A 24,548-nucleotide genomic window follows, 5' to 3' on the forward strand; every position below is an offset into this window, starting at 1 on the left:
ACGCAGTAATTTGTTTTTATCCAGCGTCATAAAAACCCATCTGGAACTCTGCTGTCCTTCCCCAGTCTGGTCTATATGTGACCCCATAGTAATGTGGTGGGCTCTGAATTGCCTTCTGAGGTGGCCTAGCAATGCCACTCGAGCATTTAAGAATGGAAAGTACATGCTGGCCGTGCAGTGACACCTATGACTGATTTTTAAAAATATAGGCCTTGCAGAATAACATACAGGTAAGGAGGTTGGTAATTCACCTCAGCAAATCCTTGCATATTACTTGTATCCATTCATTCTGCTCAGTAAATTATGTATCAAGCTGCCTTCTCAAGACTTCCACTTGAAGCTATGCTCCTTCTTGTCCATTTTCTCTTTCATCAGTGCTCTTCTCAACAGCAAAAGGCTCTTGCCCAAGACACCTCAGATTAGATCAATCCTGCTGTGAATACACGAGCACATGCTCCAGCATTCCCACCCACCAGCTCCAACAATGATATACCACATGCTATCAATAGTGTGCTACAGGGATTTAGACATGGCAAAAGACTGAAGATCAGTGGGTAGCAGCAGCAACTGGAAGCAGGGACATCCCAGAGATGGTTGGAGGACAAAACAAACTCTACTGAGGACAACAGACATGAGGACTTCAGGATCCCAGCCATGCAAAGAAAACTGCCCATCTCATACAAGCAGTTACACAAGTTATTGGAATGCATGTTAAAGAGTTTAGTGTTATGAGTGAGAGTTTGGAAGAGTCTGCATCCAATTAATGTCTAGTCATCGTGGATTGGGATTACTGAATATTTTTAAAGCAGTGGTGGATAGATTCTTGTTTGACAAGTGAATCAAAGGTTATTGGGCTTAGATGGGAATGTAGAACCCAAAGAAACAGATTAGCCATGAGCAGGTTCGAAGGACCGAGTGGCTTGCTTTTGCTTCTATTTTGTATGTTTGTTTCACCACTCTGCGGAACTGTGAAGAGTGTGCAGTGCCTGCAGGACATTGTACTAGGGCACTCACAACAGACCATGTTTGAATGCATTGCAGTTTTGGTGGATGCTCAAAGTAGTTGTCTCGCCAGCTCTGGGCTCCACCACGCAGAGACTGGTGTCAGATTTACTATGTCCAATTTCTGCAATTTATCCTAACTTAGCGCAAAACTCTGTTGGCTAACAACTCCAACATGCCTAAATAAGAATGAGGGAGACATTTAGAAACCCCTTTCAGCCTCCCTTGAATTATATCATATAATACTGACTCCAATTTTCCATCTGCAAACATCTTAATTTCATCACGTGCAGATTCCAGCTCAGCTACCAGGAACAGTCAACTTTTCAAATATAGATCCTCTTGTGTGTTCTGCTGTATATTTGGATGGCGATTCTCTGACCAATTGTTCTGAGAATTGTCTGTGAACATCTGAAGGTCAATTTTCTGGATATGCACTTTCAGTGAGGGTTTTCTCACTCTGCCCACACTTGGAAAATTCATCCAAATGGAGATATATATGATTTTTTTTGTGGCAAAGGCCTTGCTTCTGGCAACTATTTTTCCCTGCAGATACACAGTTCCATTGTCTCACTGCAGGAATTTCTGAAATGGCTAGATTCGCAATTTACACTTTCAAAATTTAATTATCCCAATGGATACGGTTCATGCTGTATGGAGATAGGACAAGACTCAAGATAAGTTGGGTATTTCTTCTATCACAATAAGAGAGAATGGGCGTGTGTGGGGGGTCCACCTTAGCCCACCTGCAGTGCAGTTATTCCTAACATCATAGTCTCTTGAAATAATTTTTTTGACTCCGCTACCCTAGTCAATCATTGGATCACTTTGCATGCAGAAGTATTTACTGTCTTCTGTCCTATAATCCGATTTCAGAAGTTTTAATCTATGGTCCCTTGTTCTGTTGTTCTGGCATATCTTGAAGTGGTTCTCCACCTTAAACTAATGTAAGTTATTTAACTTTTTAACAGTATTCTAACAGGTCGCCTCTCACAATCTTCCACAGTAACTCAGAGGAATTGAAGTTTTATTATGTAACCAGCAATTGACAATAAAATTATCTAGCAATAGAATTAAACATTCTATTCACTTGTATGTTGCTACTCCAGTAACCTGGCATTTAAGTGTCAAATTTACAAGCACAACCAGATCACTTTACACTCCAGTTGGCCTAGATGTCCATTTAGCATTCTTAAAAGCAAAATCTTCACAGCCCCACAGAGGCAGATTTGAAGGTGGATCTGGGAGAAAAATGTTAAACTTGCGCATTGGGTCAGTTCCACCTCTGAGTGATTGTGCTGGAAGTGGTGTCCTGGAGGTGGTGTCAACACAGCAACAGCGGGTAACCCATTAGACAAATTAAGGTACCAACTGGAGACATGTTACTGACATCATCAGGATTTTCCTGGCATCAGACGAGCCCCCCTGCATTGTTAGGAAGCAAGGAGCAGATTGGTGGCAGGACCACATGAGCCGCCTGTGACTAGTCCCAGGAACCCTCATCAAAAGTGCAACGCCTGCAGCCTCAATCATAACCATTCTTGTCGAGGGATTTCCCTTCCCATCAATAGCCCTGAAATCAGAAGTGGGCCTTCTGATTTTTCAAACATTAATTAGGTTTCTGAGGATCCCTCCATTTTAAGGCACTCCAGTGGGCTGCCGTTCATCCAGTGCGCCAGACCCTACCTATTAGATATTTCACCGTGGGAACCTGCCCACCGTCCTCAATTGGATGATGAAAACAGAAGCTGCCTGTTAATTGGCTGCCATATTTTCAACTGTTGGCACAACTCTGACCTGTGCAGGGTGGAGATCTGGAAGTGCTTCTGGTGTCCATAATGTTCTTAAAGGGCATAAGTTTCCACTCACTTTATATTCCCTAGTACATCTGGATGCTTTGTGGCTCATTAAAACTGCTATGCAAGCTTTGCTTCTTTCTCCTCTCATGTACTCTATGCGAGAGCATACGCTATCCAAGGCACTCACAAAATGTTCTAAATTGTGGAAAAAATAAACGGTGTTACATTCTTAACTTTAAGGATTTTATGTACGACAGTGGAATTAATTTCTCCTGCTTTCCTCCACAAGTGTTGACAAAGGCTCAAATAAAGGCTATACCATGTCGGATTTAGTTTTATTTTTGCACAATATGTTGAAACATTAAATGCTCTCGTTCTTTGCTTGTTGATTATACAGGGGAGTAAATATGGCTAACTTATTGGACAATCAATATATTCTCTCCTCTTGTTCAGAGATAGTTATTAGTTGTTCACCCATAAGTCTCAGGATGCCTCAAAATGATGTGGAGCCTGTCCTGTTGGCTTAGCAACCTAGATCATCAATAACTTACGGTTTTTTGCTTCCCCCCCCCCCCCAAATAGTTTAAGGTTTAAGGTTAAGAAAGTTCCAGATAAAAATAGTTTGTGCTATTTATCTCTCGGTGTGGTCGTGTCCTGAAGCTGGTCAGGAAAGTAGAGTGTCTTGTGTATCATGGTTTGGACATCACTGCTGTTATTTACATCTGAAATATAGAAGAGACAAAAATAGAAGTATGAGTGATTTCTTAAATTTGCTTTTCATCTTCTCTCAGAAGGACAACCAGGTCAAGATGGCAATGATCAAAGAACAAAACAGCTTGCGATTTTTTTCATATAATCACAGCTCCTAGTTTAAAATATGACGCCAACATAAACCCCACCCAACAGTGTAAAGCCTTTTTTTTAAAAAAAACATTTTTATTCTCCTTTTTCACATTTTCTCCCGAATTTACACCCACCAATACCAAACAATAATCAGCAACAAATATGTCAAACCCCATAACAATAACAATCCCGTCCTCCCACCAACACCAAAACATCAGCCCTCATGTTTACATAAACAAATGACAAAAAGGAATCAGGGATTACCCATAGTCATCCTTAATATACGCAGCCCCCCTCCCCCTCCACTACTGTTCGATGTTATACAGTTCTTGAAAGTGCATAATAAATAGTACCAATGATTTGTAGAACCCCTCCAAGCTTCCCCTCAGTTTGAACTTAACCTTCTCAAGGGTCAAGAATTCCAACAGGTCCCTCCGCCACGCCAGGGCACAGGGTGGAGAGGCTACTCTCCATCCCTGCAGGATCCGCCTTCGGGCGATCGATGAGGCGAAGGCTATGATATCTGCCTCCGCACCCGTTTCCAACCCTGGCTGGTCCGACACCCCGAATATGGCCTCCCGGGGACCCGGGTCCAGTTTCACACGCACCACCTTGGAAATTACCCTAAAAACCTCCTTCCAGTACTCCCCTAGTTTTGGACAGGGCCAAAACATATGAGCGTTATTAGCACCCCCCCCCCCCCCCCCCCCCCCCCGGCAACGCTCACACACATCTTCTACTCCTTCAAAAAAAAAATCGGTTCATCCTCCCCCTCGTGAGCTGCGCTCTATATACCACCTTCAGCTGTATCAACCCCAACCTTACACACGAGGTGGAGGCATTCACTCTCCGGAGCACCTCACACCAGAACCCCTCCTCTATAAACTCTCCCAGCTCTTCCTCCCACTTTGCTTTGATCCCTTCCAGTGGTGCCTTATCCTCTTCCAAAATAGCTCCGTACACCGCTGACACTGCCCCATTCTCCAGTCCCCTTGTCGTCAGCACCTCCTCCAGCAATGTGGAGGTTGGTTCCTCCGGGAAGCTCTGTATCTCCTTCCTGGCAAAATCCCGAACCTGCATGTATCGAAACACTTCTTCCTGCTCAAGCCCATACTTTGCTTCCAGCTCCCTCAATCCTGCAAACCGACCCCGAAGAAACAAATCTTTTAGCGTCTTAATCCCCTTCTCTTCCCATTTCCGAAAACTTCGATCCCACCTCCCTGGCTCAAATCTGGTTCCCCCAAATCGGCATTTCCCTTGACCCTGCCCCCAACCCGAAGTGTTGGTGAAACTGCCTCCAGATTTTCAATGAAGCTATTATTACCTCACTCCTTAAGTATTTCCCCGGAGCTATCGGGAGCGGTGCTGTTGCTAGTGCTTTTAGCCCCGACCCCCTGCACAAACTCTCCTCCATTCTGATCCACTTGGAATCAAACCCTCTGACCCAGCTCCGCACCTTCCCCACATTCGCCGCCCAGCAGTAGTACATCAGGTTGGGGAGACCCAAACCCCCTGCCTGCCTTCCCCTCTGTAGCAGCACCTTTCTAACTCTGGCCACCTTCCCTCCTCATATGAACGAGGTAATCCTTCCCTCAATCTCCCTGAAAAAAGCCTTTGGCAGGAAAATCGGTAGGCATTGAAAAATAAACAGAAATTGCAGCAAAACATTCATTTTAACCGCCTGTACCCGACCCGCCAGTGACACAGGAAGACCATCCCACCTTGCCAGATCGGCTTTCCCTCTCCCCACCAAACTAGTGATGTTGTATCTGCGAAACCTCCGCCACCCCCGGGCAACCTGCACCCCCAGATACCTAAAGTGAGTCTTTGCCCTACGGAATGGCAGCCCCCCCACCCCTGCCCCCCACCCCCGGCCGAGGCACCACAAAATATTCACTCTTGTCTAGGTTCAGCTTGTACCCTGAGAACGACCCAAAAACCTGCAGTAGCTCCAATATTCCTACTATCGACGGACTCAGTTCCGACACAGCAGCAAGTTGTCGGCATATAAGGACACCCTATGACCTATCCCCCCCGCACTATTCCTTTCCATGCTCCCGAACTTCTTAATGCGATGACCAACGGCTCAATCGCAAGTGCAAACAGCAGCGTGGGGGGGGGGGGGGGGGGCATTGGACATCCCTGTCTCGTCCCACGGTGGAGAGAATAATATCTCAAACTGATATTTTGTTTGTGCGGACACTTGCCTTCGGCTCCTTATGTAATAGCTTTACCCAGTTCACAAATCTTGCTCCAATCCCAAACCGCTCCAGCACTGCCATCAGGTACCCCATTCTACCCAATCAAATGCCTTCTCGCCGTCCAATGCCACAACCACCTCTGTTTCCTTCCCTTCCGCCGGTGCCATAACGACGTTCAAAACTCTCCTAATATTCGAAAACAGCTGCCTCCCTTTCACGAATCCAGTCTGATCCTCACCTATCACCTTCGGGAGGCACTCCTCCAGCCTACCCGCCAGTACCTTCGCCAATACTTTTGCGTCCACATTCAGAAGTGATATGGGCCTATACGACCCACACTCCGTCGGATCCTTATCTTTTTTTAGCAACAGTGAAATCGATGCCTACCCCAAGGTTTGTGGCAGCACTCCCTTCCCTATCGCCTCTTCAAACATCCCCACCATCAGGGGTGCCAACTTATCCTTGAATTTTTTTATAATATTCCATCGGAAACCCATCCGGCCCTGCCACCTTCCCCGACTGCATCCTCCCAATCGCATCCTTTATCTCCTGCTCCACTATTGCTCCTTCTAATGTAGCCCTGTCCCCCTCCCCTAGCCTCGGGTACTCCAGCCCATCTAGAAATTCCTGCATCTCATGGTCTACCCCGGGTGGCTCTGACCTGTACAACCTCTCAAAAACCTTGTTAATCAGCTCTGGAGTCACCGCCAACTTCCCTGCCCTATTCCTTACCTGACGGCGTGGGCCACTCATGGTCTCACCTATCGGGAACTCGGTGGGGTGGCTGTGGACTCAGTCCAGCGCCACCACAGTCGGGGGGGGGGGGGGGGGGGGGGGGATCGTGGGTAGGGGGGACTGTGGGAGGATTGGTCCGGGATGCACAACCGGCCGGGGAGGGGGGGGGGGGGGGGGGGGGGGGAGAACTATTTTGTGGGCCGGGTCCGCTAGTGGCCTCCACTATGTAGCACGGCGCAGCCACTGCAGACATATTGACAGCTAGAGCCAGGTGCTCTACGCTGCTGGCATGCTAGCCCCCAGCAAATTGTGCCTCGCCCGGTGAAGCCAGCAGTGGTGTTGGAAGGAATTAATGAGGAAATGAGGTGCTACCCGTCTATTCGAGCAACAGAAGACATTGATGGCCTATTGAGGGAATTTGCTTTTCATTTGTTAATGGGACATGGAGGCGCTGGCTAGGCCAGCATTTATTGCCCAGCCCTAACTGCCCTTTTGAAAATGCAAGTGGAGTGCCTTCTTGAACCACTGCAGCCATGTTTTGTAGGAACACCTACAATGCTGTGAGGGAGTTCCAGGAATTTGACAGTGAAGAAAGGGGATATATTTCCAAGTGAAGATGGTGTGTGACTTGGGAGAGGAACATGTAGCTATTAATGTTCCCATGTATCTGCTGTCCTGCTCCTTCTAGGTGGAAGAGATCATGGTTTTGGAAGGTGCTGTTGAAGGAGCCTTTGCGAGTTGTGCAGTGCATCTTGTAGATGATACATGCTACTGTGTCAGTGATGGAGAGAATGGATGTTTATGGTGGTACTTGGGGTGACAATCAAGTGGTCTCCTCTGTCCTGGATAGTGTATATCTTCTTGAGTGGGTTGTTGTAGCTGCACACATCCAGGCAAAGTGGAGAGTGTTCCACCATGCTCCCTACTTGTGTGTTGTAGTTGTTGGACAGAGTTTGGGGTGTCAGGACGTGAGTTACTCTCTGCAGAATTCCCAACCTCTGACATGCTCTTGTAGCCACAGTATTTACATGGCTGTTCCAGTTCAGTTTCTGGTCAATGGTATCCTCAGGATCTTGATGGTGGGGGAATCAGCAATAAAAATGCCATTGAATGTCAAGGGTACATGTTTGGAGTCTTCCAAGTTGGAGATGGTCATTTCCTGGTAGATATGTAGCACGAATGCTACTTGTCATTCATTAGGCCAAGACTGAATGTTGTCCAGATCTTGCTGCAAATAGACTCAGACTGTAACTGAGGCATCACGAATGGTGCTGAACATTGTGCAATCATCCCCACTTGTGACATTAAGATAGAGGAAAGGTCACTGATGAAATAGATGACGGTTTTATTCAGGACACTACCGTAAAGGACACCAACAGTGATGTCCAAAACTGGGGCGACTGACGTCGAACAACCAGACCACGTTCACTTGTGCTAGGTATGACTCTGACCAGGAAAGTTTTCCTCCTGATTCCCATTGACTTCAGTTTTGCTGGATGCGACATTCGGTCAAATGTTGCCTTGATGTCAAAGGCCGACACTCTCAGCTCTTGAGCTCAGCTTTTTTGTTCATATTTGGGTCAAGGCTGAAATAATGTCAGGAGCTGAGTGGCCCTGGCGGAATCCAAAAGGAGTATCAGTGAGCAGGTTATTGCTGAGAAAATGCTGCTTGATAGCACTGTTGATGACACCTTCCATCAGTTTTCAAATATTGAGAGTACATTAATGGGGCAGTAATTGGCCGGGTTGAACTTGTCCTGTTTTTTGTGGACAGGTCATATTTAGACAATTTCCCACATTGGCGGGTAGATGCCACGCAACACAAAGGTGGGTATCCTATTTGAACACAGGACTGTCTGGTGGTCACTCCTACCAAAACTGTCATGGACAGATGAAGCTGCAACAGGTAGATTGGTGAGGATGATGTCAAGTAAGTTTTCCCCTCATCTCTTGCGAAAGACCCAGTCTAGCAGCTATGTCCCTGAGGACTCAGTTAATAGTGATGCTATTAGGCCATTCTTGTTGATGGACATTGAAGTCCTGCATCCGGAATCCATTCTGTACCTCCATACCTCCTCTAAATGTTCAACATGGAGGAGTACTGATTCATCAGCTGAGGGGTGGGATGTTGGTGTTAATCAGCAACTTGTTTCCTTGCCCATGTTTGACCTGATGCCATGAAGCTTGATGGGAGTCCAGAGTTGATACTGACTGTACACTACAATGCTGCCACCTCTGGTGGGTCTGTCCTGTCTTGGTACAGGGCATGCACAGAGATGGTACTAGCGTTCTCTGGGACATTGTAAAGTATGCTGCCACGAGTATGACTTTGCCAGGCTGTTGTTTGACCAGTCTGTAGGACACCTCTCTTAATTTTGGCACAAGCTCCTAGATGTTATTAAGAAGGATTTTCCAAAGGTTCATCAGATGTCGAGACTTTAATTCAATGAAAATATCAAAAAGCAGTGTCCAAATAATAGGTTAATGTCTGTTTCTCAATATTGTTAAATGGATAAGTCTTTTACCCACTAAAGTATTCTATTGCATGTTAACATTTACACAACGCTGGTCAATTTAATAGTCACTGATGTTTTAGGGACAAAGTTTGATGATGAATCACTGCGTTAAAAATACACTTATCATACTGCACCTAATTATGACATTCAAAGTTGATAATAGCTTTTAAATTTACTCATCAAAAGGTTCCTGCCTCTATATCAGGCTTACCCCAATGTTAACAAATTGACTGACCTGACATGTTTCACGCAAACTTCAAGAACCTACCAGCCCCGTGCAAGATCTTCTGCTCAGGGAAATTCCAAATTGAGACAGGTATTTCAAAGACCAAACCTGGTGTCACTTTGACCACGTGCAACCTACCATGTTTCCCTTGACAGTCAACATGGTGACTGGCAGGAATCAACTTGGAAATTTAAATTGACAGAATTTTTATTTTCAGCTGCCGGGCATCTAATCCGACCCTTGAAGCTTACTTATTGGCCTAAATCAGGGGTGGGCAAACTACGGCCCGCGGGCCGCATGCGGCCCGCCAAAGGTATTTCTGCGGCCCACCAAGTCATTAAAAAAAAAAAAAAAATTTTTTTTTTTAAAAAAATGTTTTTTTTTTTTTTTTTAATTTTTTTTTAAGGTTAATGGGGGGGGGGGCTGTTGGGTTACTTACTGGTATAGGGTGGATACGTTGACTTGAGTAGGGTGATCATTGCTCGGCACAACGTCGAGGGCCGAAGGGCCTGTTCTGTGCTGTACTGTTCTATGTTCTATATGAGGTGCCCAGAATCATAACCGGGTGAAGTAATTATTTTACTTAATATACTATGCGGCCCTTTGTGAATTGTGAATTTCTGAATGTGGCCCTTGCACGGAAAAGTTTGCCCACCCCTGGCCTAAATGTTCCAGTCCGGCCCGCCGCAGGAATTGTCACGGGTAGGCCAGAGAATTTCATGGACAAGCTAAAGGTCCATTGACTTTGGGTGAGAATTTCCGGTCCTAAGGCAGGCGGAACTGGAAAATTCCACTCATTGTACTTACTTTCACTCAGTGTTCTTCAATACAAAAGCGAATCATTTTTTACTGCTTTCATAGCAGATATGGTGACAAGAATGCTTCCATTGCCCCTTTACTAAAGAGTTAAATTCATGTCATAATTACTACCAGACTAGAATTTAATTCTGTAGTTTTCTTGTGGTGAATAATACTACCTAAATAATAAACTATTATAGATTTACCCAAAGGGGTACAAATATGGGAAAAAAAAGAGAGCTCATTTGCGAGTAACTGGCCTTGGACTGACAAGCATCAAATTTACCAAACACTAAAAACAAGATTGAATTTGATTTGACATATTTTTGGTTGGGACACCATTGATTAAATACGTGCTTTCATAATTATTCGACTGCATGTTGTGGACAAGATTTCCAGATTCCAGTTTAGAGTGAAAGGTTATTTACTTAAAATAGGAATCTGCTCGTCTTTTACTTGCATGACTGTACCAGGAAAGGTCCTGCAGTATTTCACTGTGAATTGACAGGGATATGCTATGCACTGTTCATTCAATCCAAGCAGCTCACAGCTTATTACCTTTGAGGATGAAATAACTCGTGGACTTCCGGTGGCGGCAATGCGGAGCTAAGTTGCACGTTCGGCAGCTCCCGCTAAAAACGGACTTTGGGGCTCTTTTCAGGGCCCCCAACGGAATTTTGTCAACGAATCCAGACGTGGGAAGGGGTCTGGAATAGATCCCTAAGGTCCTATGGTCCGGACCAGGAGTGGGGTGAGAGGAAAAACGGGCTCGGGTGTTTGCGCACTTGAAGGGGCTGAAGGCGGATGTGGCCATGCTCCAAGAGACACACCTGAAAGTGGCGGACCAGGTTCGGCTGAGGAAGGGATGGGTGGGCCAAGTATTTCATTCAGGGCTGGATGAGAAGAATCGGGGGGTGGCGATCCAGGTGGGAAAGAGGGTGTCGTTTGAGGCGTTGAGGGTGGTGGCTGACAGTGGCGGGAGGTATGTGATGGTGAGTGGTAAGCTGCAGGGGGAGCGGGTGGTGTTGGTGAATGTTTACGCCCCAAATTGGGATGATGCGGGGTTTATGCGGTGCATGTTGGGCCGCATTCCGGACCTGGAGGTGGGGGGCCTGATCATGGGGGGGGGGGGGGGACTTCAACACGGTGCTGGATCCCCCATTGGATCGATCCAAGTCCCGGACGGGTAGGAGGCCAGCGGTGGCTACGGTGTTGAGGGGATTTATGGATCAGACGGGAGGGGTGGATCCCTGGAGGTTTGCGAGGCCAAGGGCCAGGGAGTACTCGTTTTTCTCCCACAAGCATAAAGCCTATTCGAGGATTGATTTTGTTTGTCCTGAGCAGGGGGCTGGTTTAGAGGGTGGAGGATCTTGAATACTCTGCCATTGCCATTTCGGATCATGCTCCGCACTGGGTGGACCCCGGGCTGGGGGAGGAGAGGGACCAACGTCCGCCCTGGGGCTTGGAGGTGGGGCTGCTGGCAGATGAGGAGGTGGCCGGGAGGGTTCGGGGGTGTATTGAGAGGTACCTTGAGGTCAACGATAACGGGGAGGTCAGAGTGGGGACAGTCTGGGAGGCATTGAAGGCGGTGATTAGAGGGGAGTTGATTTCCATCCGAACCCATAGGGAGAGGGGGGAGGAGAGGGAGAGATTGATAGGGGAGATGGTGAGGGTGGATAGGACATATACGGAGGCTCCGGAGGAGGGATTGCTGGGGGAGAGGCGTAGCCTTCAGGCCAGGTTCGACCTATTGACTACCAGAAAAGCGGAAGCTCAGTGGAGGAAAGCACAGGGGGCGGTGTATGAATATGGGGAGAAGGCGAGCAGGATGCTGGCACACCAGCTCCGAAAGCGGGACGCGGCCAGGGAGATTGGGGGAGTGACGGATAGAGTTGGGAAGGTGGTGCGGAGGGGGGTAGACGTTAATGGGGTCTTTAGGGACTTTTATGGGGAACTGTACCGGTCTGAACACCCGGTGGAGAAGGGGTGGGTGGGGGGGGGGGGGAGAAATGGGGCGCTTCTTGGACAAGCTGCTATTTCCGAGCGTGGAGGAGGGGCAGGTGGAGGGACTGGGGGTGCCAATTGAGCTGGTTAAAGGGACAGCCAGCATGCAGTCGGGGAAGGCGCTGGGGCCGGATGGGTTTCCGGCCGAATTTTATAAAAGGTCTGCGGACCTGTTGGGTCCCCTGTTGGTCCGGACCTTTAATGAGGCAAGGGAGGGAGGGGCTTTGCCCCCAACTATGTCACGGGCGGGCAGCACGGTGGCCTAGTGGTTAGCACAACCGCCTCACGGCGCTGAGGTCCCAGGTTCGATCCCGGCTCTGGGTCACTGTCTGTGTGGAGTTTGCACATTCTCCCCGTGTCTGCGTGGGTTTCGCTCCCACAACCCAAAAATGTGCAGAGTAGGTGGATTGGACACGCTAAATTGCCCCTTAATTGGAAAAAATAATTGGGTAATCTAAATTAAAAAAAAAAAAAAAAAAAAACTATGTCACGGGCGCTGATTTCCTTGATCCTGAAGCGGGACAAGGACCTTCTGCAGTGTGGGTCATATAGGCCGAACTTGCTGCTAAATGTAGACGCCAAGCTGCTGGCAAAGATCTTAGCCATAAGAATAGAGGATTGTGTGCCGGGGGTCATTCACGAGGACCAGACGGGGTTTGTGAAGGGAAGGCAGTTGAATACTAACGTACAAAGGCTCCTCAACGTTATTATGATGCCGACTGTGGAAGGGGAGGCGGAGATAGTGGTGGCATTAGATGCGGAGAAGGCTTTCGATAGGGTTGAGTGGGGGTATCTGTGGGAGGTGTTGGAAAGGTTTGGGTTTGGGGAAGGGTTTGTCCGTTGGGTGAGGTTGCTCTATACGGCCCCGATGGCGAGTGTAGCCACGAATAGGAGGAGGTCGGAGTACTTTCGACTGTACCGGGGGACGAGACAGGGGTGTCCCCTGTCCCCCTTGCTCTTTGCGTTGGCAACTGAGCCCCTGGCCATGGCGTTGAAGGAGTCAGGGAACTGGAGGGGCCTGGTGCGGGGTGGGGAGGAGCATCGAGAGTCGCTTTATGCAGACAACCTGTTGCTGTATGTGGCGGACCCGGTGGAGGGGATGCCAGAGCATCTGGGTATAAGCTGAACCTGGGCAAGAGCGAATTGTTCGTGGTGCACCCGGGGGATCAGGAGGAGGGGATTGGTAGGCTCCCACTGAAGCAGGCAGGGAAGAGCTTCAGGTACCTAGGAGTCTAGGTGGCTGGGAGCTGGGGGGCCCTGCACAAAGCTCAACCTCACAAGGTTGGTGGAGCAGATGGAGGAGGAGTTCAAAAGGTGGGATATGTTACCGCTGTCACTGGCGGGGAGGGTGCAGTCCGTTAAGATGACGGTGCTCCCGAGGTTTTTGTTTCTGTTCCAGTGCCTTCCAATCCTTATCCCGAAGGCCTTTTTTAGGAGAGTTGACAGGAGTATTACGGGATTTGTGTGGGCGCATGGGACTCCGAGGGTGAGAAGGGTGTTCTTGAAGCTGGGCAGGGATAGGGGGGGCTGGCGCAGCCCAACCTCTGTGGGTACTATTGGGCTGCCAACGCAGCGATGGTGCGTAAGTGGGTAATGGACGGGGACGGGTCAGCATGGAAGAGGCAGCATGGAAGAGGATGGAGATGGCGTCCTGTGTGGGCACGAGCCTGGAGGCGCTGGTAACGGCTCCCTCTAACGAGATATACGACGAGCCCGGGTTGAGGGACCTGTTTGTGGAGGGGAGGTTCGCGAGCTTGGGGGCGTTAGAGGGGAAGTTTGGGCTCCCCCCGGGAACATGTTTCGGTACATAGAGGTTAGGGCGTTTACCAGGCGGCAGGTGGAGGGGTTCCCTTTGTTGCCACCACGTGGGGTACGGGACAGGGTGCTCTCGGGGGTGTGGGTTGGAGGGAGGAAGGATTTCGGACATATACCGGGTAATGCAGGAGGTAGACGAGGCCTTGGTGGAGGAACTGAAGGGTAAATGGGAAGAGGAGCTGGGTGAGGAGATTGAGGAGGGGACGTGGGCGGATGCCCTGGAGAGAGTGAATTCCTCCTCTTCCTGTGCGAGGCTTAGCCTCATACAGTTCAAGGTGCTGCATAGGGCCCACATGACTGGGACGAGGATGAGTAGGTTTTTCGGGGGCGAAGACAGGTGTGCTAGGTGCTCGTGGAGCCCAGCTAACCACGCCGATATGTTTTGGGTGTGCCCAGCGCTGGGGGAGTTTTGGAAGGGGGTAGCAAGGACGGTGTCGAGGGTGGTGGGATCCAGGGTCAATCCAGGCTGGGGACTCGCATTTTTTGGGGTTGCAGTGGAGCCGGGAGTGCAGGAGGCGAAAGAGGCCAGTGTCCTGGCCTTTGCCTCCCTAGTAGCCCGGCGGAGGATTCTTCTTCAGTGGAAGGATGCGAGGCCCCCTAGCGTGGAGGCCTGGATCAATGATATGGCGGGGTTCATCAAATTGGAGAAGGTGAAATTTGCCCTGAGGGGATCAGTACAGGGGTTCTTTAGGCGGTGGCAGCCTTTCCTGGACTTCCTGGCGGAACGGTAGGGAAATAGGCCAGCAGCAGCAGCAACCAGGGGGGGGGTTTGGTTCGGTGGGAGGGAGAATTGTGTACATGGGTTTGTTGGATGCGGCGGGTGTTATCTCTTTCCTTGTTGTTGGTTGCTTTTTTTTTCTAGTTGCTTTTGTAGTTGGGTGGGTGTTGTTCTTGGGTTTTTACCATGGTTGTTTTGTTAATATTGTTTTGTTGTTTATATTTTGTGAAAATCTTAATAAAAGTTATTTTTTTAAAAAGAGGATGACATAACTCAGGGTTGATCTTCATTACCTGCTTAAAGTATAACTCAAATGGGTGAAGTAATACATGAGTCAAATATTGAATTTATTTAAAGGAGTAGTGTACATAACAGAATCATTGCCTTCTTTTTAATACAAGTTGTCGATACTAACATAGTAATGTTGGACTGACCTAGCAGCATTATGATGTTTGCTCTTAATTAATGCATGTTTAAGTTAGAATAGGCCTGTGATGAACCTTAAAGATAGGAAAATACAGAAAAGAATCAATGAACGATTTCATAAAACCACACCTCTAATCAAGCTGTTTCAGTATAGACACAACACTGGCATCTACCTGGCAATGTGGAAAATTGCCCAGATAGGCCCTAACAATAAAAGCAGGACAAATACAACCCAGCCAATTACCATGCCATCAGGCTACTCCCGGTCATCAGCAAAATGACAAGTAGCACTTCTTGAACAATAACCTACTCATTGATATTCAGTTTGGGTTCTGCCAGGGTGACTGAGCTCCAGACTTCATTACAACCTTGGTCCGAACATGGACAAATGAATTAAAGTCACATGGTGAGGTGAGTATGACTGCCCTTGACATCAAGGCAGCATATGACCAAGTGTGGTATCAAGGATGCCAAGCAAAACTTAAGTTAAGAGGAATGAGGAGGAAAGCTGTCTATTGGTTGGAGTCATAATTGTCACAAAGAAAGTTGATTATTGGAGGTCAAATATCTCAGTCCCAACGCATCACTGCAGCAGTTCCTCAGGGTAGTGTCCTAGGCCCAACCATATTCAGTTGCTTCATCAATGACCTTTCCTCCACCATAAGATCAGAAATGAGAATGTTCACTGATGATTGCAATATGTTCAGCACTATTTGTGACTCTTCAGATACTAAAACAGTCCATGTCCATATACAGCAAGACATGGACAACATTCAGGCTTGGGCTGGTAAGTGGCAAGTACGAATCACACTATGCGAGTGCCAGAGAACGACCATCTCTAATAATGGAGAATCTAACCATCTCCGCTTTGCATTCAGTGACAATACCAATGCTGAATTCCTCGCTATCAACATGCTAAGGATTACCATTGATAACTGAAACTAGACTGGAATAGTCATACAAATATTGTGGCTACAAGTGCAGGTCAGAAGCTGGGAATTCTGCAGCAAGTAACTCACATTCTGACTCGCTAAAGTCTGTCCACTATCTACAAATCATACATCAGGAGTGTAATGGAATACTCTCCATTTGCCTGGATAAGTGCAGTTCCAAGAACACTCAAGAAGCTAGACATCGTCCAGGACAGCAGACTGCTTGATTGTTACCCCATCCACCATGTTAAACATTCATTCCTGTCACCATCAACCTACAGTAGCAGCAGTGTGTGCCATCTACAAGATGCACTGTATCAACTTACTAAGGTTCCTTTGACAGCACCTTCCAAATACACAACCACTACCACCTCAAGGGGCAAGCGCAGAAAGTTTATATGATTACCACTACCTACAAGTTTCCCCCGAAGCCACACACCATCTTGACTACTATATCGCTGTTCTATCACTGTCGCTGGGTCAAAATCCTGGAGCATCTTCCTTAACAGCACTATGGGCCTGCTGCCCACTATGGGCCTACACCACATGGCCTGCTGCAACTCAAGAAGGTGACTCACCAACACCTTCTCAAGGGCAATTAAGGAGAGGCAACTCTAATCATTTTTTAAATTTAGAGTACCCAATTATTTTTTTTCCAATGAAGGGGCAATTTAGTGTGGCCAATCCACTTAACCTGCACACCTTTGGGTTGTGGGGGTGAAACCCACGCAGACACGGGGAGAATGTGCTAACTCCACACGGACAGTGACTCAGGGCCCGGATTCGAACCCAGGTCCACAGCGCCGTAGGCAGCAATGCTAACCATTGTGCCATGTGCCGGCCGGCAACTCTCATCTTTAACTGAAATGTGGGGTTTGAAGCGAGACTGCTTTAAAAATGCAAGGCCATCTTCCAAAACGAAGTTGAGAAAAGAAAAAGAGAGTCTGAAAAGAGACATTTCACATTTAAGCAGATATCTAAAATCATCTCCTGCCAATCGATATTTCAGAACATGGAAATGGTCTGAGTTCAAATGAAACTGACTCTTGAGCGAGAGACATGTTGTGTGTTGCCCTTCAGTATACACAGGAGACTGGGATAAAAAAAGCCAATTGCAAACTTGTTCTCTGTGTACTGGCTCTGTGGTGTCAGTATGTGTGATGCAGAAACAAGAAGGGACAGCAGTTCATCACCCACACAGCTTATAGACAGATTCGCTCTGTGTGGATGGAACAAAGCTCAGCAAATGCTACAAGTTGAAGGAGACTGGACAGCTTTTTAGCGACCCTGCAGAATCCAGAATCTCCAAACTAACTGCTAACCGACTAAAGTCAGCTCTACTGGAATCACTCAACTTAATGGACACAACGTACTGCTGGCCATCTATGCTTATAAACAAATCAAAGACTTTTAAAAAACTTTTATCTGGACTTTTTACTTCTCATCTTATCAGTTTGTGAATGTGTGTTGCGTTCTTTTTTTTTGAGTAACTAATAAAGTTATTCTCACTTTGACTCAAACTTGGTCAAATTGGCTACTTCTAAAAAGTAAATACGTTTTTTGTACTGGGAGAGGGAAGGGATTCCTTTTAAATTAACATGGTTGCGACAATCTGGGTTGGGAGTGGGAAGGGTTGAATAAAGGGGGTGAGCTAATTCCTCCGCAACCAGGCACATAGCACAATTGTTGGCGTGTATGAGAAGTTGACAAATTAAGGAACCTGACCCAGGGACTGGTCACAACAAAAGTGCTAGGTTTGCCAGTGATACCCACTACCTGTGAATGATTGAAAATAAATCATGGCAAGACCGCAGTCTATTTCCTGAAAGAGCCGGAAAGGAAATAATCTAGCCCTCAAATGCTATGAGTATAATATAATAACAATCTTTATTGTCACGAGTAGGCTTACATTAACACTGCAAAGAAGTTACTGTGAAAAGCCCCTAGTCGCCACATTTTGGCACCTGTTCGGGTACACCGGGGGAGAATTTAGAATACCCAATTCACCTAACAGCATGTCTTTCGGGACTTGTGGAAGGAAACCGGAGCACCCGGAGGAACCCCACGCGGACACAGGGAGAAAGTGCAGACAGACAGTGACCCAATCTGGGAATCGAACCTGGGACCCTGGAGCTGTGAAGCAACAGTGCTAACCACTGTGCTACCATGCCGGCCACGTGCTTCTGTGCCGCCCATACCAACAGGTATCAACCTGCACCTCAGGTTGTTCAATGGCTCCCATGCCACACAGAAATAGGGCATACATCAACACCTGTTATTTCTCTTCAACGTGCACTGTTGATGAAAAGGCTCGTGAGTGTAGTCAAAAGCTTTCTCAGAGGAATGTCTTTCACCAAAGTCACACTTATATGTTTATCAGCAACCATTTGCAGCAATATAGATCAAGATCATTCTCAGTCAGAATATCTGAGTAAGGAAAGGTATGAGTTTTCAAATGATTCAGTAAACAATTGGGATGAGAAGGAGATTAGAAACTGAGATTCAAACTTGACTGTAAACGCGATCAGTTAATATAGTAACTCTTAGGAATTTGGAAATTAACTTAACAAATTCATCACACCTCCTTTTGAAACCTCCTTTCTGATGGCTTAGCAAGTTTATATAGGAATACCATATTTTAAGTATTTTTTTATTTATTCAAGGGATGTGAGCTTCGCTAAAATCTAACCAATACCCAAGCTGAAAGTTCCAGAGAATGAGGAAATAGCCATTTCACTGTTTCACTCAGGCAGTAACTATGTAGAAGATTTTAAAATTCTTTTGCACCTTGGATGACACGGTGGCACAGTGCTTAGCACTGATGCCTCACAGCACCAGAGACCCAGGTTCAATTCCGGCCCCGGGGTGACTGTGTGGAGTTTGCACTTCCTCCCAGTGTCTGCGTGGGTTTTCTCCGGGTGCTCTGGTTTCCTCCCACAGTCCAAAAATGTGCAGATTAGGTGTCTTGGCCACGCTAAATTGCCCCTTAGTGTCCAAAAGGTTAGCTGGGGTTGCTGAGATAGGGTGGAGGTGTGTGCTTAAGTAGGGTGCTCTTTCCAAGGGCCGGTGCAGAATGGCCTCCTTCTGCACTGTAAGTTCCATGATTCTATGATTCCAACTAATTTATAACGGGGTACATAGGATGTAACAATGAACAAATGGCTAGTAATTGTTAACCACTTAATAATGAAATTACGCTATTCAAAACTACTTAAAATGGGGTATCGGTGCAAAAAAATATTATTAGAAGGGCTAATATGGAGTTTAATACCTAGTATTTATGGGAATAGTGAAAGATTTTGTAGACAAAATATAAAAGAATAGTTAAGGAAAGACAAGGCCAATTAGAAAAAGTTGCATTTAGTGAAGATCAAATCTTGCGGTCTCATTTACAGCAGTTTCCTGTTTCTTTGTACACTTCTTTCAAAAGAAATGATTCCCAACTTATTTACTGAGCTTACCAGGCTGCTAAAGAAGCCATGTCTAAAAGGTTTGATGATGCTTTTTCTGCATCACTTTAAGATGGTTTTAACTTGATCATCAGAGTATTTTCTAAAGGTACATCAATTCACAGAGTTCACAGTTTGGCGGATACAAAAATTTTGAAATGTTTTCTTATTAAAAGTTTTAAGAGTTCTTTTCTCTTTCTCCCTCAAACACTGTGTACACTAACACTATTATTTAAAAGACTCTCAGGGGAAGCAACCATGGGCACAGCTTGGTTCTCACTTAAAAGAGGCAAATGTCAGACAACAGACTTGTTCCCACAGTCAATATTTTTAGATGAAATAGCAGTTCTCACGTTATTGCAATTCTACCAATTTAGTCAAACCTCCAGAGACAGCCTGGAAGAACTACATGCCCCTTTTTATGACCCTGTGCCAACTCTTCCTTTGCTGAACACTATGTTTTAAAACACACCACCACCCTTGCAAAATTCTTATGGACATTATTTTTCTATTGCTATAACTGTCTTTGCCTTTGAGAAAAAAACTATTGAAGCCAATTTTCCCTTCCCGACAGAGGCTGCCTGCCAGTTGCAACAGGTTACCCAATGCAGATCGTCAATTATGGCTGGCCAAAGTCAAGCCACCACTGCTAATAGCAAGACAAGTGCTGGGGTTGAGGAGGTCCTAGGGTGATAGCAGCTCAGGTTACTCTTACATAGCCTACAGAAGCATTCCTGCCTCTCTGGACCCCCAAAAAATAGTTTCAAATTTTATCTTTGCTAGGCCTCTTTAACTCAATCATTCAGACAAGTTCCAACATCTGTATTCTTTATACATAGGTACTTTGATACGGATAAACGGCCAACAGCAAAAATGGTAAAATAATTCTTGGTTGGGTATGGAATAGGTGTGGATATTCAAGTCTTAAGGGCCAAAGATTTCTGAAGGGTACCAATGATGGCTGGGGCTTTGCTGGAGAAGTATCCCTTCAAAAATTTTGTTTTGTTTCAGGGTGGCCTGAAGTAATACCCCCCCCCCCCCCCCCCCCCCCACCGCCTCAGAGTGGCAACCAGATGCAAATTACAGGTTAGGACAGAATAACTTGCCCATCCTACATTTTGGGATTTCTGCCTTCCCAGTTACGCTTGCATTTTAACGCTGGTTAAAATGTATGGTTAGCCAAGAATTATTCAGCAAGGGAAGTATTTGGCTAAATGAACACTGTTCACTGATATTGTTTCTGAATACTTTGCCATATTTTGGAACTGTGTTTCTCACTTGCAATGGCTCATGTGCTTTTTTTTTGGGGGGGTGGGGGAGAACTATGGGTGCGATCTACCAGTCATGGCCTGTCCCAATGGGAGCGTGACATGGCCGGTAGATCCCGCTTGAAGCCTCCTGCAGGCTTCCCGACAGCCATGACACCTCACAGAATCTACCAAAGTCCCGCAAGGCATCGGGATCAGGAACCTGCCCACAATGGGCGGGACCGAGCCACACTCGGGTAAGTACGCCTTAAACCAACTTAAGGCCTACTTACCCGGGTTCTAACTGCCACCCCAGTGACGCCACAGTCAGGTGCCGTTCCGTCCTGGTCCACACAAACGCTCGTTAACTGAAGGACTTATAACAATGAGGGCAGCACGGCAGCACAAGTGGATAGTACTGTGGCTTCACAGCGCCAGGGTCCCAGGTTTTATTACCCGCTGGGTCACTGTCTGTGTGGAGTCTGCACGTTCTCCCCATGTCTGCGTGGGTTTCCTCTGGGGGCTCCGGTTTCCTCCCACAGCCCAATGATGTGCAGGTTAGGTGGATTGGCCATGATAAATTCCCCTTAGTGACCAAAAAGGTTTGGAAGGATTGTTGGGTTATATATTGTAGGGTGGAAGTGAGGGCTTAATTGAGTCGGTGCTGACTCGATGGGCCGAATGGCCTCCTTCTGCACTGTATGTCCTAAGTTACTTTAAAGGACAGCCAAATTGAGAAGAGAGAGAGTGAGTTTTAAATGCAAGACTTCAGAGCTAAAGAATATTAGAACCAGGAGAGTTCTGACCCACGGCTCGCTACGCTTAAGACACTAACTTTATCTGTGTTAAACTGGGTGTGTTCAACTGTGATGCGATTGAAAGAAATTTGAAGAAACAACCTTTCCATAAGTAAGCAGAAAGTATAATAAATCTCAAATCTATACAAATCTTTGAAACAATACTTAGACCAGGTGGTTCATCTTCCAATTTCTGATAACTACCTGACTTGAGTTTATTAGGGGTGTAAGTCAAATGGTTGTAAAAGGAAAGTATAGTTAAGAAGTTCAATTTGGAGTACAGGTAACTGTGTTCATTGTTCTTTTAATATATATTTTCTTTTTTTATAAATTTTTTTATTCTCCATTTTCACCCCCCCCCCCCCCCCCCCCCCCCCCCCCCACCATACACACACACACTCAACGCTGTCCAACCTCTGAAAGAGTGCCGTATATGATAGGCAAGAGTTGTAAAACCCCCCCATCCCAACTCCTCCTGTCCACCCCCCAACTTTCCACCCCGGCTAGACCACTCGGACCCTGTTCTGCCAGGCTCCGATGGCCGCAGTCCATTCCCCCACCTCACTCCCGTTCACTGGCCGGCTTAAACCGGCCAGCGTGGAGGCCCCCACCCGGGTCCCTTTGCCCCTTGCCCGGCCCTAGGAAAGCCCAGAAATCCCCTTTTAGCACACAAACCCCGCATATCCACCTACACCCCAAAGAGCCCTCACTTAGAGTGAAAGTCCCATCACTTCCCTTGTCCAAAAATATACATTGGCTCCTTTAGCCCATACACCAGCATGCAGTGAAACAAACAAAAAAAAAGAAAATACAGTCATGAGGTTACATCGGCACATGGTCCTGTCTCAATTTCTCAGTTCTGCCACAGTCCTTCTGTCTTCGCAAACTCCTCCACTGCTTCCACCGTTCCAAAATAAAAGTCCTTGAGCTTGTAAGTCACCCTCAGCTTCGCTGGATATACAATGCCACACTGCACTTTGCTAATGTACAGTGCCCTCTTCACCCGGTTGAAAGCAGCCCGCCTCCTCGCCAGCTCCACCATAAAGTCCTGGTATACACGTATACCAGCTCCAGCCCACTGCACCACCTGCTTCTGCTTGGCCCAGCACAGGACCTTCTCCTTCACACTGTACCTACGGAAGCACAGAGTCACTACCCTTGGCGGCTCATTTGACTTTGGTACAGGCCTCCACGACCGATGAGCCCGAACCAGTTCATATCGGGAGGGATCCTCCCCCTCCCCCAATAGTTTCGCCAGCATTTCAGCAAAATACTCAGTCGGCCTCGGCCCTTCAATTACTTCGGGCAGCCCCACAATCCTCAAATTCTGTCGCCTGGATCTGTTTTCCAGGTGTTCCATTTTTCTTCGCAGATCCTTGTTAATCTCCATCACCTTCCGCATCTCCTTCCTCATCGAGGTAAGTTGATCACCGTGCTGCAATAATGTCTCCTCCACTTCCTTCAGCGCCTCCCCTTGCTTCTGCACCTCCGCCACTGTGCTCGCCACCGCCGTCGTCACCGGGGAAATCGCCACCTCACCAGCAAACTCAAAACCTCCCTCATCTCCTTCCTCATCGTCTCCATGTATTTTGTAAACTGCCTTGCGAATTCCGCAGCCATCACCTTAGTTATTTCTTCAGCCGTAAGCAATGCGACCTCCCCTGGTGCTCCAGCCTCCATTTTCCTTGGTGACCCCGCAGTATTCTTTCTACTCCCCGACGGGCTTTCAGTTGTTTTCACAGCCGTTTTTTTACTGGTCCTCGACATATCCCTTCCCTGTGCTTTCTCCTGGCCTTCACCACCTTTGCTGCCCTTAGGACCGGGTGTCAATCCCCGACAATGCCATTCCCAAACGGGAGCCCTCCAACGTGCGGCTGCCTCCTGCCCGCCGTCACCGGAAGTCACCTGTTCTTTTAATATTTTAAATGTAATATAATGTTTATTAGTGTCACAAGTAGGCTTACATGAGTACTGCAATGAAGTTACTGTGAAAATCCCCTAGTCGCCACACACCGGCGCCAGAGGGAGAATTCAGAATGTCCAATTTACCTAACAAGCACATCTTTCGGGACTTGTGGGAGGAAACCAGAGCGCCCGGAGGAAACGCACGTAGACACAGGGAGAATGTGCAGACTCCACACAGACAGTGTCCCAAATCGGGAATGGAACCCGGATCCCTGGTGCTGTGAAGCAACAGTGCTAACCGCTGTGAATGTAACTGACTATGTAAGATAGAATGCAATTATTGGTATTACATAGAACATAGAACATAGAACGATACAGCGCAGTACAGGCCCTTCGGCCCTCGATGTTGCACCGACATGGAAAAAATCTAAAGGCCATCTAACCTACACTATGCCCTTATCATCCATATGCTTATCCAATAAATTTTTAAATGCCCTCAATGTTGGCATGTTCACTACTGTTGCAGGTAGGGCATTCCACGGCCTCACCACTCTTTGCGTAAAAAACCCACCTCTGACCTCTGTCCTATATCTATTACCCCTCAATTTAAGGCTATGTCCCCTCGTGCTAGCCACCTCCATCCGCGGGAGAAGGCTCTCGCTGTCCACCCTATCTAACCCTCTGATCATTTTGTATGCCTCTATTAAGTCACCTCTTAACCTTCTTCTCTCTAACGAAAACAACCTCAAGTCCATCAGCCTTTCCTCATAAGATTTTCCCTCCATACCAGGCAACATCCTGGTAAATCTCCTCTGCACCCGTTCCAAAGCTTCCACGTCCTTCCTATAATGAGGCGACCAGAACTGTACGCAATACTCCAAATGCGGCCGTACTAGAGTTTTGTACAACTGCAACATGACCTCATGGCTCCGGAACTCAATCCCTCTACCAATAAAGGCCAACACACCATAGGCCTTCTTCACAACCCTATCAACCTGGGTGGCAACTTTCAGGGATCTATGTACATGGACACCGAGATCCCTCTGCTCATCCACACTACCAAGAATTTTACCATTAGCCAAATATTCCGCATTTCTGTTATTCTTTCCAAAGTGAATCACCTCACACTTCTCCA

At 47.1% G+C, this 24,548-nt stretch overlaps 1 protein-coding gene across 3 annotated transcripts in view; it reads right to left on the minus strand.

Moving 5' to 3' along the window:
- Positions 1 to 3,119: 3,119 nt before the first annotated feature.
- Positions 3,120 to 24,548, minus strand: part of itfg2 (integrin alpha FG-GAP repeat containing 2) — a 104,106-nt gene continuing 82,677 nt past the window's right edge. For all 3 annotated transcript variants that reach the window (XM_038780280.1, XM_038780279.1, XM_038780281.1), the window contains one exon: positions 3,120 to 3,523. In XM_038780280.1, coding sequence (XP_038636208.1) covers positions 3,429 to 3,523 — 95 coding nt within the window. In that variant the 3' untranslated portion in view covers positions 3,120 to 3,428. The remainder of the gene's footprint in view (positions 3,524 to 24,548) is intronic.

Source organism: Scyliorhinus canicula, chromosome 20 (assembly GCF_902713615.1).
Source record: "Scyliorhinus canicula chromosome 20, sScyCan1.1, whole genome shotgun sequence".
Taxonomy (NCBI): Eukaryota; Metazoa; Chordata; class Chondrichthyes; order Carcharhiniformes; family Scyliorhinidae; genus Scyliorhinus; species Scyliorhinus canicula.